The 12,706-nt window shown below is 39.1% G+C and overlaps 1 protein-coding gene across 17 annotated transcripts in view; it reads left to right on the top strand.

Moving 5' to 3' along the window:
- LMO7 (LIM domain 7) overlaps positions 1-12,706 on the top strand; it is a 133,679-nt gene that overhangs the window by 87,843 nt on the left and 33,130 nt on the right. For 10 of the 17 annotated variants that reach the window (XM_076362674.1, XM_076362668.1, XM_076362652.1 and 7 more), the window contains 11 exons: positions 170-283; positions 773-971; positions 2,128-2,380; positions 2,847-3,146; positions 3,494-3,784; positions 4,061-4,261; positions 4,722-5,438; positions 6,952-6,981; positions 9,344-9,461; positions 10,650-10,792; positions 12,107-12,548. In XM_076362674.1, coding sequence (XP_076218789.1) covers positions 170-283; positions 773-971; positions 2,128-2,380; positions 2,847-3,146; positions 3,494-3,784; positions 4,061-4,261; positions 4,722-5,438; positions 6,952-6,981; positions 9,344-9,461; positions 10,650-10,792; positions 12,107-12,548 — 2,808 coding nt within the window. The remainder of the gene's footprint in view (positions 1-169; positions 284-772; positions 972-2,127; positions 2,381-2,846; positions 3,147-3,493; positions 3,785-4,060; positions 4,262-4,721; positions 5,439-6,951; positions 6,982-9,343; positions 9,462-10,649; positions 10,793-12,106; positions 12,549-12,706) is intronic. The other 7 variants (XM_076362750.1, XM_076362708.1, XM_076362701.1 and 4 more) reach the window with 4 other exon arrangements.

Below are 12,706 nucleotides of genomic sequence, written 5' to 3'. Positions count from 1 at the left end.
CTTTAATTGGTTTTAGTGGAGATCCTAGCTAATGCTGTAGACAAGATTTTACACTTCATTGTGGAAAACATCTCTAACAACATGCTGAGATGCTTTTATACTGGTACATGGTTTGAGAAGAAAGTAACGCAGTTTATATTTGATTTTTTTTTTATTTGTTTGTTTTTAGGTTTTGATTACGCTATATTGGCTTGGGAGAAAAGCTCAAAGTAACCCTCATTATAGTGGTCCTTACCTCAATCTTAAAGCATTTGAGAAGTTATTAGGGCAAGCATTGACTAAGGTAAGGAATCCAAAAAGAACAGTAAACATAATAGCCTGAATTTTATCGTTTCCTATACATTACAGCATCAACTCTAAACAATCTCTTGGGGGTTTAATTTTATTCTTAGTTTGGAGAACATGGTCATTTGTTTTGTTTGTTTTGCTTGCTGTCAAAGTCCATGTGAAAGGAATGATTTTTACCTTACACTGGTGGTTCTGCTTACCCTTATAATCATGAAATTCAGAATCCACCTGCTCTTACTGGTGTGGTAGATTGTGAAAAGCCTTGTCTTGATTCCCTTTGGCTAAGAATAAGAGAAATTTAAGACCTTGTGTTGAATTTCCTATCCAAGCTTTTGTGTATGTCGTTTCTAGGGGTTTGCAGTAGTCTTTGGTAAAGTCCATTTGCGCACTCAAAATGCATTTTAAAAATTTTTGAGCAAAAGCTCACAAGTAGCACTTGCACCTTATATTATTGCAAAAGACCTTTCAAAACTTACTCTCATAGGCACTTGAAGAGTCCAGCCACCTGAACAGAAGTGGCAGGGATAGTGGGTACGGTGATATTTGGTACATTGACCGGGGAGAGCCCTTTTTGTCTTCTGCTAGCCATAAAAGAGACGATTCCTTTGATAGCTTGGACTCTCTTGGTTCACGATCCTCCGCAAGCTTTTCATCAGATATAACCTTGAAAGGTGGCAGTGAAGGTATGTTTTTTCCTCTTTTAAATCTTTTGTTGACGTACGTCTTACGAATGTGAGAGAAGACAATGTACGGACCTAGTACGTTGGGTGCCCAGTACATAAATTGGCTTGAAAAGCAACTCCAGTTTTGCAACTGCCACAGTTGCATTTTGCTTAAGCAAATATTGACCTTTAACAGTTGGTAGAAACAAAACAACACGCACATGAATTTTCCCAGGAAGGGTTGTTGGGAGTCTTGCTCTCACAGCCACATTAGGTTGTGTTAATGTGCGGGGTATTTTCTCATAGTTCAGGAAGGGAAATTGCTAGAATTCGGATCCTGAGGGGATCACCTAAAATTCAACAGTTGCAAAAGTCTCTTGCCTTGTTCCTAGTGTGGATATGTCAAACCTCTATGTCTTCACTCCATTTGTGAATATTCAATATTCAATAAGGTTTTTCTCGTCTAGGTTAAAAACTGAATAGTAGTTGTTACTTTGATAGTTTGTCATGGAAAGAAAGGTAACAAGAAGAAAGTTTGTGACATTGGATCCCTATAGCTGTACTCTAACCTGTGTTTCTCTCCCAGTTTTAAAATGCAAAAGCTTGTAGTCTAACTTGAAGTTATAAAAATTGTGAGCTTTTGGATTTTGTTCCATGTGAATAACATAAAACCATTGGGCCGAGGCCACGTGGAGCATTTCTGATCTGAGCAAAGCAACATGTAGCCATGCTACATATGTGACATACCCTGGGCTTCTACTGGGCATTAATCTGGTGAGATGAGCATGTTGCTGTGCTATTTGCTGGTAACTTGGCTTTGTTAGTAAATTTGAGTGGCAAGTATATTTTTAATTAAAAACCTTTTGTGCTGTTTTACGTCTTCAATCTAGAGGTTAGCACTTTGTTTCCTGCAGGGAGCAGTGACAGTGAAAGAATGGAACAAATGTAGCAGGGGTATGCAAACCAAACTCAGCTTAATGGACCTTATCGCAGCTTTGCCACAAACTTCTAAAAATACCTCTCCTGCTGTCCTATCAGTAGCTCAGCAAGTTTGCAGCCGAATCGTCTTGAATGTGGAGTTAAATTGATTTTAGAACGTTTTGGTGCAAGTTCTAGCTAGAAGCTTGTGTCTGGAGAATAATGTTTGTGCCTTCCCTTTTCTCCCCTTTCTTCTAAGGTTGCGACAGTGACACAGACTCGGAACTGCCTTTCAAAATGCATGACTCCCATAAAGATGACAGGTCTTACCGTAGGATTTCTGTGATTGAACCAAAACCTACCACTGACTTCAATCGCTTCTTACCCAACAAAAACAAGCAGGTGGCGTATGTGCCGGCACCCTTAAGGAAGAAGAGGACAGAGAAGAATGAGGACAACAGGAGGAGCTGGGCAAGTCCCGTCTTCACCGAGTCAGATGGAACATTTTCAAGGTACTGGAGTGTGGTCTTAGTAAAGCAGACTTTGATTTAGGACTTCTTAAATAAATGATTTCTTTATTAGTTAAAGAAAAGCTGCTGTTGCTGCAATTACAAAGTAAAGTATTTGAGTTTCCATATTTTAATGGGGGGCTTGTTTTGGTGTGGTTGTGTGGTTGGTTTTTTGTTTTGGTTTTATTTTTTTACTTTCTTCTACATAACTAGTTTTCTGGTGTTTGAGTATTGTTTTGAGGCTGGTCAGACTCCAGATAGAGGGTATTTAAATGATCTTAAATGCAACTTCACGAGAGCTAGACATACGGTTTTAGGTTCTCATTAAAACCTTCCAAAACATGGTGATGAATTTCGGTTGTCCGGCTTCTTGGTGCGTACAGATGAGATTAGTGGGCAGTTCTTGGGTCTCATCATTGCCTTCATGACTTCACTGTCTTCATTCTGTTCCTGTTTTGGTCAACCTCAGTGGACGTGAAAGGAATCCCGTAGCTTCCTGCCAAAATAGCAGAGCAGAACGTGGGCTCACAAATCCAGCTTCCCTCCAGATGATCTATGAGTATGACAGTGGCTCTGATTCAGAAGCTGAAAGAAGGCTGCCCGACGTGGTTATGGATGACTTAGCAAAACGTAGATTTCTAGTCAAAAAGAGCCCTGTAAGCTCTGCTGCACCTGGACATCATTTCGTGTTGCGCAATGACTCTCCTAAATCTTGCTCACAAGAAAGTTATCCAGCTGGTCCACTAGCTGCAATGCTTGAACCACTGAGGTCAGAGATACTAATCCAAGATCCAGTAACTATTGTATTACCCAAGTTGCAGTCCATAATAACTCCGTAATGTTAGTCTTCTAATTGGCATTTTAACACAGCTGATAATTCTTTATGCCTTTTCTGTCCAACTTCGTATTTTTGTCGGAGGCGGTAGGATGCTGATATAACCATTTAACTTTTTTTTTTTAATATATATTATTGTTTCTGGTGCTGCAGTGATGGAATTGAGAACTAATTTGCTTCATTCACAAGGTTGAACTCCTGAGCCAAAAAGCATGTCTTTTTGCATTCTTTATGTCAAGTTTCTCCTAAAAATATCTTAACTGATTGGGTATTTTGAACAGTAACCAGAGGAGGCAGAGGCAGTTGGATACTAAAGAGGAAAACAAACCAAGAGTTAACATTCCTTCAGAATTATCTGGGTATTTTGATGAGGACGAGGAAGAAGAAATAGGCATCCCAAACATTGAAAAAGATGATCTCTATTTTCGCAAGCTAAGTTCTTCAGCGGCAAATACAGTGGGTGCTTTTGACAAATTTCTTCCTAAGTTTTGGACTCCAGAAGAAGAATTGCTATGGAAAAAAATCAAGAAATCCTCTTTCAAACCCTGGTATAAAGAGATTCAAGGGTTCAGGTGCGTTTTCATGCATGCCCCTGTTTCTCTTCTGTGTGCGAAACTTACAAATAAAGTGTAGTTGTATGACTTTATTTTTATTTTTCATTTTTATTGCCAGTGTAGCAGCAGGATATGTTTTCTCTCTCTTTTTTTTTTTTTTTTGAGAAAATAGTTGAAATATTATTTCCATTACACTGTTGCACCATTGGCACTGTGCATTTTACTCAATGAGTACACTTTGTGGTTTGTTTTTTTTTTTCTTTCCCTCTGCTCATTCTTTGTGCTGCCGCACAGTAGAAAGAAATCAGATTCCGAGGACAAGGAATTTGCTTACAAACAAAGCTCTTCCATTGTTGCTAATCAACCAAGACCAAGTTTTGACTGGAACAGCAGTTGCAGAAGGGATCAGAGCTATAAGCCAACTGCTGAATATGTGGGAAGCTCATTGTCACAGATTGCAGAAGGAAAAATCTTGGAGGCTTCTGATCAGCCCAGGTTGATATTGCTGCATGAGCTGTACTCTTGCTGCATCAAAAAGAAATGGCTGGATATGCAACAGCTAAATGAAATTAAACCATGTCCTGTGATGTCGCGCTTTTTTTTTTGGTTATTACTATTTTGTTGGTTTTTTGGTTTTGTTTTTAAATGTAGCCGTAAGTTGCCGGTGTTCTGAAAGATGTAAATGCAAAAGCGTAACATGCTGTATAGGGTTACTGCCTTTGTGTGTGAGCATGTAAGAGTGCTGTTTCTGAGCAGGTTAGTATGCTGTGATACCTTTACGTTGGTTGACGTGTGCTGTGCTACGGTTAGTGGTGGTGAATGCCAAGCGGTGTAGTTGTACTGCTCGGGATACTGCAAGTCTAAACCAAATGTGTATCACAATACATTGTGATCTGCTTGTCTCTTGCTAGTTAATAATATTTTTACTTCCCTCCTTTTGTTTTATATGCTTCAGTCAGTTTTCATTACTTCAGGCCCTGCAAAAATACTCTGACTACTTGTCTTCTGAAACGAAGACCAAAATTGATCCTACTTCTGGCCCTAGGCTCATAAAATGTAGAAAGAATATTTCCTTTGTACCAGGATGCAAGCAAGGAGACGCGGAAAATGGATATCTGTATCCAGATTTAGAAAACGATGACTTGTTTGTTCGGAAAACTGGGGCTTTCCATGTGAATCAAGTTGTTCTCCAAGACCCCCGGTATTTAAAAAAATTCTCTGAGCAGGAGCCTCCCCTAGAGGGTGAGATAATTCTGCAACCCAGAGAGGGCCAACCTGTGATTCCAGATTTGGAAAAGGATGACATGATTTTCCGTAAAATCCTCTCTCAGAAAAAAGAGGTGCCTTTATCGGGCGCTCCAGACAAGTATCACCCGGCACTCTTTCCTGATCCGTGGAGTCTTCCAGAGGAGATCCGGTCCAAATTTCTGTGTTTACTGGAAAAAAACACGACGCCGGAAGAAAGAAAGAGCAACGGCAGAGTGCTGTCACCATCTTCCCGCCATAAGAAGGATGATATGCTGACCCGCAAGATTGAATCTTGGAAGGTGGGAAGCAATGTCCAGCCAGTAAATTTCATCCCGGGTCCGTGCAGTGAAGAAGACTGGAAGAAGTGGGAAGCGATCAGGGAGGCCAGCAAAGTTAGACACAAGAAACGGCAGATGGTGGAGAGGTCAGGTTGTGTCCTGCACGGATTGCGCTTGAGTGCCGTTGAACCCTTTCCATTCAGAAAAGCATCGTCTTGTGCTGAACCATTTGTAGAGTGCCAATCTGCTATTTGTTCGTGGCGTCCTGGACAAGCTTTTTATTTGCTTTGAATATAAGCTCATGACTGCAATACCATATTTTCAACAAAAAAAAATCACAACGTTTTCTAGTTTTAGGCTGCTCTTTTAGAGAAAAAATATTTTATCATTCCTTCAGGCTCAAAGTTCTGCATAAGTTTCTTTCCATGGTTGAACAGGAATAGTGATTATTCAAAAGACTGGAGGCTAGAAATACTGTCTTTTTTCCCCCAATATAATTGGTAAAAACATTTCTGAAACACATGAATTCTGGAAATGGGCATTCTGATATTCTTGCTTGCACCTAAGTTTGAAAATGCTTGTAAACTGTCCTACCACAGTTTTGAGATGATCAGATGAGCTGAAAAAAAGTATTAGTGTTGTTTTGCCTGCCCAAAGTCACGGTGCATGCAAGGTGTGTGTCCGTGTAATATTAAATTTCACTGTGACATATTTTATTCTGCCAGTATTTCCCCCCTGCTTTCATACAGTCCCGATTAATACTTTCCCCTAATCCTTTCCTGGTATACTCCAAAATTTCTCTTCTCTGACTGAATACTGTTTTTAATTACTTCCTAGCTCTCCTTTGGATTTGGTACTTACCGGGGGAGAGTGGGGTTTCGAATATTTCCTTAGCTCTGAAAATACGGCATTGCAAGTTGCAGTTCTCTCAGCTGTGCATCATTACTTTGTGACTAAGACACTTCCATGTTCCAGTTGATATTTTGACGTTGCTGCGTTTAATTTTTAAGCTTAATACTGTTAACAGAGTGCGAGCTTCACTGAGGAATATTTCTGAAGTGCTTGAAAATATTTCACGTTTTGAGAATTCATTCAATAGAATAAAATACTCATATTCAAGAATACTAAAAATCCTCTTGAATCACACTGGATGAATTTGGTTCTCCATTTAATGTACTGAACTTCTATATATAGCCTTTTACTCTTATCCGTTCCAAGTATTACTTTCATTTAGTATCAGAGATGGTTGAAGTAACAAGAAAACAGCCTCTGTAAGCTAGGCTTCTTGTTGGGACTTAAGTTGGCATTAATTTTCATTTCTTGAAATGAGTATCTTTTGAGCATCATGCTGGTCAGCAGCACTGGAATGTGATGCAGAATTAATACAGGGCTCTATTCATGCAGTATTGCTAAATCGGAAGCGTTGGAAACTTGTGGGCAGCCTTGTTCTGTCAGTTTTCTGCCCGACTTACACATCATTCAAGTCCTGATGTGTTTTTTGACTAGTGTCAGATCTCCGATGTGCTATTCGATGCCGGCTGGTCCTCAAGCTTTTAGTTTCCCCTTCACTTAGTGAGAGTGCTGGTGTACTGGTGGTGTTAATGTTGTTACAAATATCAAGACATTGAATCTTTTCTTTTTTGGTTTCTGATTTCTCAGACTGTTTCAAAAGCTTTCTGATGAGCAAGGGTAAGTTTTATAAAAGCTTGAAAGAGTGTAACGGTATTTTTGCCTCTTTAAATTTTCATGCATGCACAGTAGCTAAAAACTCATGCTGAAAACAACTTGTGCATGCTGCTTTGTTGTTCTGTGCTTGGGCAATTTACGTAATGAATGTAAGAGACTAAAAGCTATGGGTCTGGCAAAAGTTCTTTCTGGCGTCTAGGGTATCCATGTTATGGTTATCAGGCACTTTGAAAATCAGCTCTAATATTTTATTCCTGCTGAAGTGAAGTACTTGGTGTTCTGTATTTTAATTAGGCTTTAAAACATTCAGAAATCTAAAGGAAGATTAGTAAATATTTTATTTCGAACGCTGTACAGCTAGAATCTGAAAATAACTAACGACATGGTATTTATCATGGGATTGATGGATGTTCTGTGGTTATTTTATATACTCCAGGTTATTGAATCCTCAGTGGTAAACGTATTGGTTAGTGCCATGTGAACTTAGGCATTGTTTACAATGTACTGTGACTCAAAGAGAAATATTTTTCCACTTACCGTGTGATGACATGTTAAGTATTTGGCTATGCATGGTATTCTGATTTTTTTTTTTTAAATGCACATTTATTTATTTACTTATTTATTTTTACCCTGAGGCAAAACCTGGTAAATGACTAAACATTTTCAGAAGCAGCAGGAAATGTTTCAGAAGAAGTCAGATGTTAGGGGAGGGAGACTCAGAAGGCTCAAGTCACTAGTTAGATTTTGAAGTTAAGACTAGAATTGAAACTAACATCCTGTTCTTTGGTATGAATATATCCGTATTTAGGGTATATTGTATTTAGGTTTAGATTTTCCTATTTTGTTGCAGGCAGATATAGAAACTTGAGAGAGAGAAAAGGAAACCGTAGTCATGTAAGTTTTCTTGAACTCATCTGGAACAATTTTGATACTTACGTACAGTTTGGTTACCCAAAACCGTTTCTACATGTGATATAACTTAACCATTAAAAAGATGAGGAAAAGAACTGTACAAGAAAAGAGTTTCTGCAAGAGTGATCAGGAGATTTTTGTTAAATTGGGCATTCTTCACATTCAGAAAATAGACAAGCAAGCAGGTATAATGAGTTAATGCCCTAGCCTTTATTTCTAGAGGCCAAAGTCCAAGGTTTTATGTTACCAATGAAAGTGAGTTGGGCCTCTTGGGAGGAAGTGAGAGAGTCTGGTTTGTTAGTTCAGAGTTCTCTTGGTATGTAACAGATTATAGCAAGGCCCTGTGCTGAATCAGTTTTGCTTTTAACCTGATTTTCCATTGTATCAGAGAAGTGCCACATTTTCAAGTCCTTGTAACACATTTTCCAGTCTAGTGACCTAGAACTTGGTTACACCCCTCTGTCATTCAGATTTTGTTTGGGTAAATGCAAACAAAAGTATTTTTTGGGGAAAAAAAAGCAAACAAACCACAAAATAAAAAACCAGAAGCCTAGCTTTCCTTTTATATTACAGCATTGAACCCTGTGATGAAACACCTGCATTTTGCTTGGTGTCTCAGAAGCTTGTGGTCAGCTCTGAGCAGGAGTCTTGTCCTATACCTAAATTAAAAGTCCTGTTATGTTTGTCACTGCAGTGTGAAAGAATAAAGGAGAAAATAGTATTGGAGAGAGGGGAAAAAAGCATGAAAGGTGAGCTTTGAGGAATTTAGATTACAGGGAACTAATGAGTAGGAGTTCATGGGGGAAACTTGTAGCTGTGTTTGAAGAAATTAGTGAGAAAATGGCTGTGTTAGCCATCCCGACTTGGATGGGAAGCATCAGGGAGGCGTGGGGAGGAGTAACGTAGGCTAGTGGGGCCTATGACATGCAAGAACTGAGCATTTAGCAGTGAATGACTTTTATCTTTTAGAAACGTGCATCAATAACTAACTTGATTTTATGATTAGCCTAAGGAAGGAAAGAATGGGAGGTGATTCTGGGGCTGTTACTGGAGAGAAGAAGTGGAAGGATGGGAATTTGGACTTGAGGAGGGGGGACATCTTTCAAAGATCAAAGAAAGGAGCAAGGTCAATAAAGAGAGTAACAAGTTTAAACAGAAGTAGCAGTCGAGTACGAGGAGCTCAATGTCAGTGATCAGTGTGGAGCTGCCGCAGAGCTGCTTATTCCCTTAACCTGATTTTATTTGCTCAAATCCGCAACTACTGACTTGAGTGCCGGCACTAGAGCACGTCCCAGCCTTGCTCGTTCAGCTGCCCGTGTGTTTTCTGCTCTATTCGAAATAACACTCAAGAGCGCTCAGTTGTACTAATACAAATCTCTCTCTCTCTTGAAGGTTTCGCTTGCATAAATGATGTCTAAGATGTGATAAAGCCGAGTACTCTTTTTCTTTCTAGGAGTAAATCTTTGAATGATGTCAGCGCAGAGGAGCTGCAGTCATTGCGCAAAATCCGTTACGAAGAGCTACAAAGGATAAAAGAACAGTTACAAGAACAAGATCTAAAATGGCAAGAAGTGCGTGCTCCTTTTCACCCCTCCACACGTGTCCTGCTGAAGGGCTGGGTGCCGCCTCCCTTCAGTGTCCCTAGAAAACAGGCTTTGGCATGTGTGCAGCAATCTATGGGGCTGTCTTCTAAAATGAACCATCTCATGCAACTACTAGTGGTTTTGGGGATGTCTGTTTAATGCAGAACTGAAATTACTTTAAATATCATCATAAGTATCTGATTAAAGCTTCAGGTTAAGACTTGTATGTATTGTAATAAAGGCTTCAGGCTTGATTTCTGTGGACATAAAGAGAAGTTAGGGCACAGTTTCATGTGTTATCTGAAATTTGTGAATACTTTTTTTGTGAAACGGTTGGAATGTCTGAGTATTTGATCCTTTGGGAGAAAGGAGGGAAATAATATTTCCTTGTGCAAGTTCTTGAGGCTTCTATCCCCTAATAATTCTGTCTTAAATCCAGCTTGTAAACTGATGTGGTAGCTTTGCACAGCATCATAAGGGTATCTGAAGACCTCTTCTTTTTTTTTTTTAAAAATCTCTGCTTGACAGTGATCACCAACAAGAAGCTGAAATTAAGAACAGAGCACCAAGCAAGAAGTTCGTAGTTGTTTGTTTAATGCGTCTCAGCCATCTCAGTTCTAATATTCAGTATGTCTCTTAACTCAGCTCTGGTATTTCATGGAGAATATTACCAGTTCACATTGTGGTTTTACAGAAATGAAGAAAATATAGAAGTATATGTTTTCAATTTAGAATTTAAGGCATGTTTATTCTCAAGCTAATGTATCAGTCTAACATAGTAGTGATTTGGAAAAAAAAAATAAAAATTCCAAACTCCAAAGCCTACAACAAAGAAATACAGATGGCATTTGCATTAGTTTTCAACTATGTCTCATTGGGTGAAGTATTCTAGAATAAAATTGAAAATGTTAAGGGAGGGGAAAAAGGGCAAAACATGTACTTTTCCACTTGTAGTCCAGTAATTACAACCGTTAACTTTAACAGGCAGTGAGCCTGTAACCCTAACTGAAATATGAGAAACCCTTTTATCATTTAGGGGGAAGGTGCATGAAAATGTGGCCGCGATGCAGACATGCAAATAAAATCAGGACAGTAGGTAGCATGTGATGGGATGCTTCTGTAGATTTACGAGGTCTTGAGAAAATCTGATTGTATATGTTCATGTTAATCTTACAGGATCTAGCAAAATGGAAGAATCGCAGAAAGAGCTTCACTTCCGAATTACAAAAGAAAAAGGAAGAGAGAGAAGAAATAGAAAGGAGAGCCTCTGAGGTGTCTGAAAGGAGTACCAAATCACTGAAACAAATGCAACAGGAGAGGTAATGGCCCTAATGGGAGTATTATGTTGAAGAACTTAAATCTGAGCATTTTTATTCCCTTGAATTCTTGAGCAGCTTCTACTGGCAAGTTGCAATTGATTCTGCAGAGATCTCTACAATTTTAGTGGCAAATTACAGTGTAGAAATCTAGGCAATTGAAGGGCGGAACATGGTCCGCTAATGCATTGTTTTCACAGAATGTTAAACAGCTTTGCTCTATAAATGTTGTTTTACTCTGCTATCCATAAATAAATGTATTGAGAAGTCAGTATTTGCATCCACTTTAAAGAGATTAAAACAATAGTGTTGAACTGGATAATTGCCCTTTTTATTCTTGAATCAGCTTAACTGTTTCTCTTTCCTCTGCCACTGCATTTGCTATTCTTTTAGCCACTGTGGATAAATATAGCCAGAATTTTAATGTATATCACAGAGCTGTAAACTTTTACTTGATTCCCCCTCTATCCCCAATTGTTCCTCTGGGTATTTACAGAACAAGATTCTCTCCAAAGAATAAAAAGTGTAAACTGAGTAGCACAGTACCACTTCTACTGGTGACAGTCTTTTTGGTTTTTGCGGGGTTTTTTTGTTTGTTTTTCTGTTTTTTTGTTAAATGCATGTATAGCTGAGATGAAGGGAATATGCACATGGCATGTATTCATAAAAGGAATTTAAATAAGTCTTAAAACAGAATGTTTTGAGTCTTCTGTATTTTTTTACTTATTTGTGAGGACAAAAATTAGTCTCTTGAATAAAAATACAGATGCTAATTGTATTGAATGTGGTGCTTGTTCCTTTATGACAAAGGAATGAATAGCAGGAAAAAAAATAAAATCTGACCTTCAGGATACCGTCTTATTTTGTTATCTAAAGTTCAGTATAGCATTTTCATAGAGCAGAGACATCAGCAGAGCTATACAGTTCAGGCAGTGTTACGGGACTACCTCCTCCCCATTCTTTCCTCAATAAATTATAAATTTCTGACGATATGTAACTTGAACAGCTATATCATTTTCTTGGCAAAGAGATTTCTGTCATGGTGGCAACCTGACAATTTGACAGTAGTATGCCTGAGTGTTACGGGAGTGTTGAAACGGGGAGGAGGGGGAAGAAGGTAGATTTTAAAAATATATCAAATATATTTTATATATATTAAAATACTAATATTTTTAAATGATGACGTTAATTTTCATTTACTGGAGACATGTTTCTCGGTTTATGCTCTGCCTTGAACATTCAGTAGTCGAAAGACTTAGGGCCCGCCTGTTTGTCAGGTCACTTTGTCTGGTATTTTAATGCGTTCTGTCCCCATAGGGAGGACAGAGATCAAGACTCCTACGAGCAGCGAAAACATGAACGCAGATGGATGTATTCACTGAATGACGATGTGTTTAGTGAAGAAAAAGCACCTTCCAGACAGTCAGCAGCAAAAGATTACCTTTTGGAAGAAGTTACCTCCTACAGCACTAAGGACAGCAAAAGTGCGCATGCTGCCCAACTGCGCAAGGAGAACCTGCCGGAGAGCTTGGCCGCTCGGGAAGCTCGCGCTCCGCCGAAGAGCCTGGCAGAGGAGCAGAGCTCGGCTCTTTTGTCTACCCGCTACTCCGTGAATGCTCAAACTGGGTCAGCTCAGGTTTCAGCTTCTCTCCCGAGAAGTTACCAGAAAACTGATACCTCTAGGTTAACATCTGTGGTTACACCAAGACCTTTTGGTGTCTACTCAAGAGGAATCTCATCACTTCCACGGTCATTCACGGTAAAATTCCGCTTCATTCCCAATATTTGTAAATGTTGGGGTCTTGGATAGCTGGGGGAACAGTAGAGTTTTAACATTTGCTGTTTTCTAAAAAATCGTCTGCTGTTTTGATGAAGACTGTGTTAATAGAGCAGGCAATTCTGTTGTGGCTTTAGATG

This window comes from Aptenodytes patagonicus, chromosome 1, assembly GCF_965638725.1.
Source record: "Aptenodytes patagonicus chromosome 1, bAptPat1.pri.cur, whole genome shotgun sequence".
In the NCBI taxonomy this organism is placed as follows: Eukaryota; Metazoa; Chordata; class Aves; order Sphenisciformes; family Spheniscidae; genus Aptenodytes; species Aptenodytes patagonicus.
This window is presented reverse-complemented; position numbering and strand designations above follow the sequence as displayed.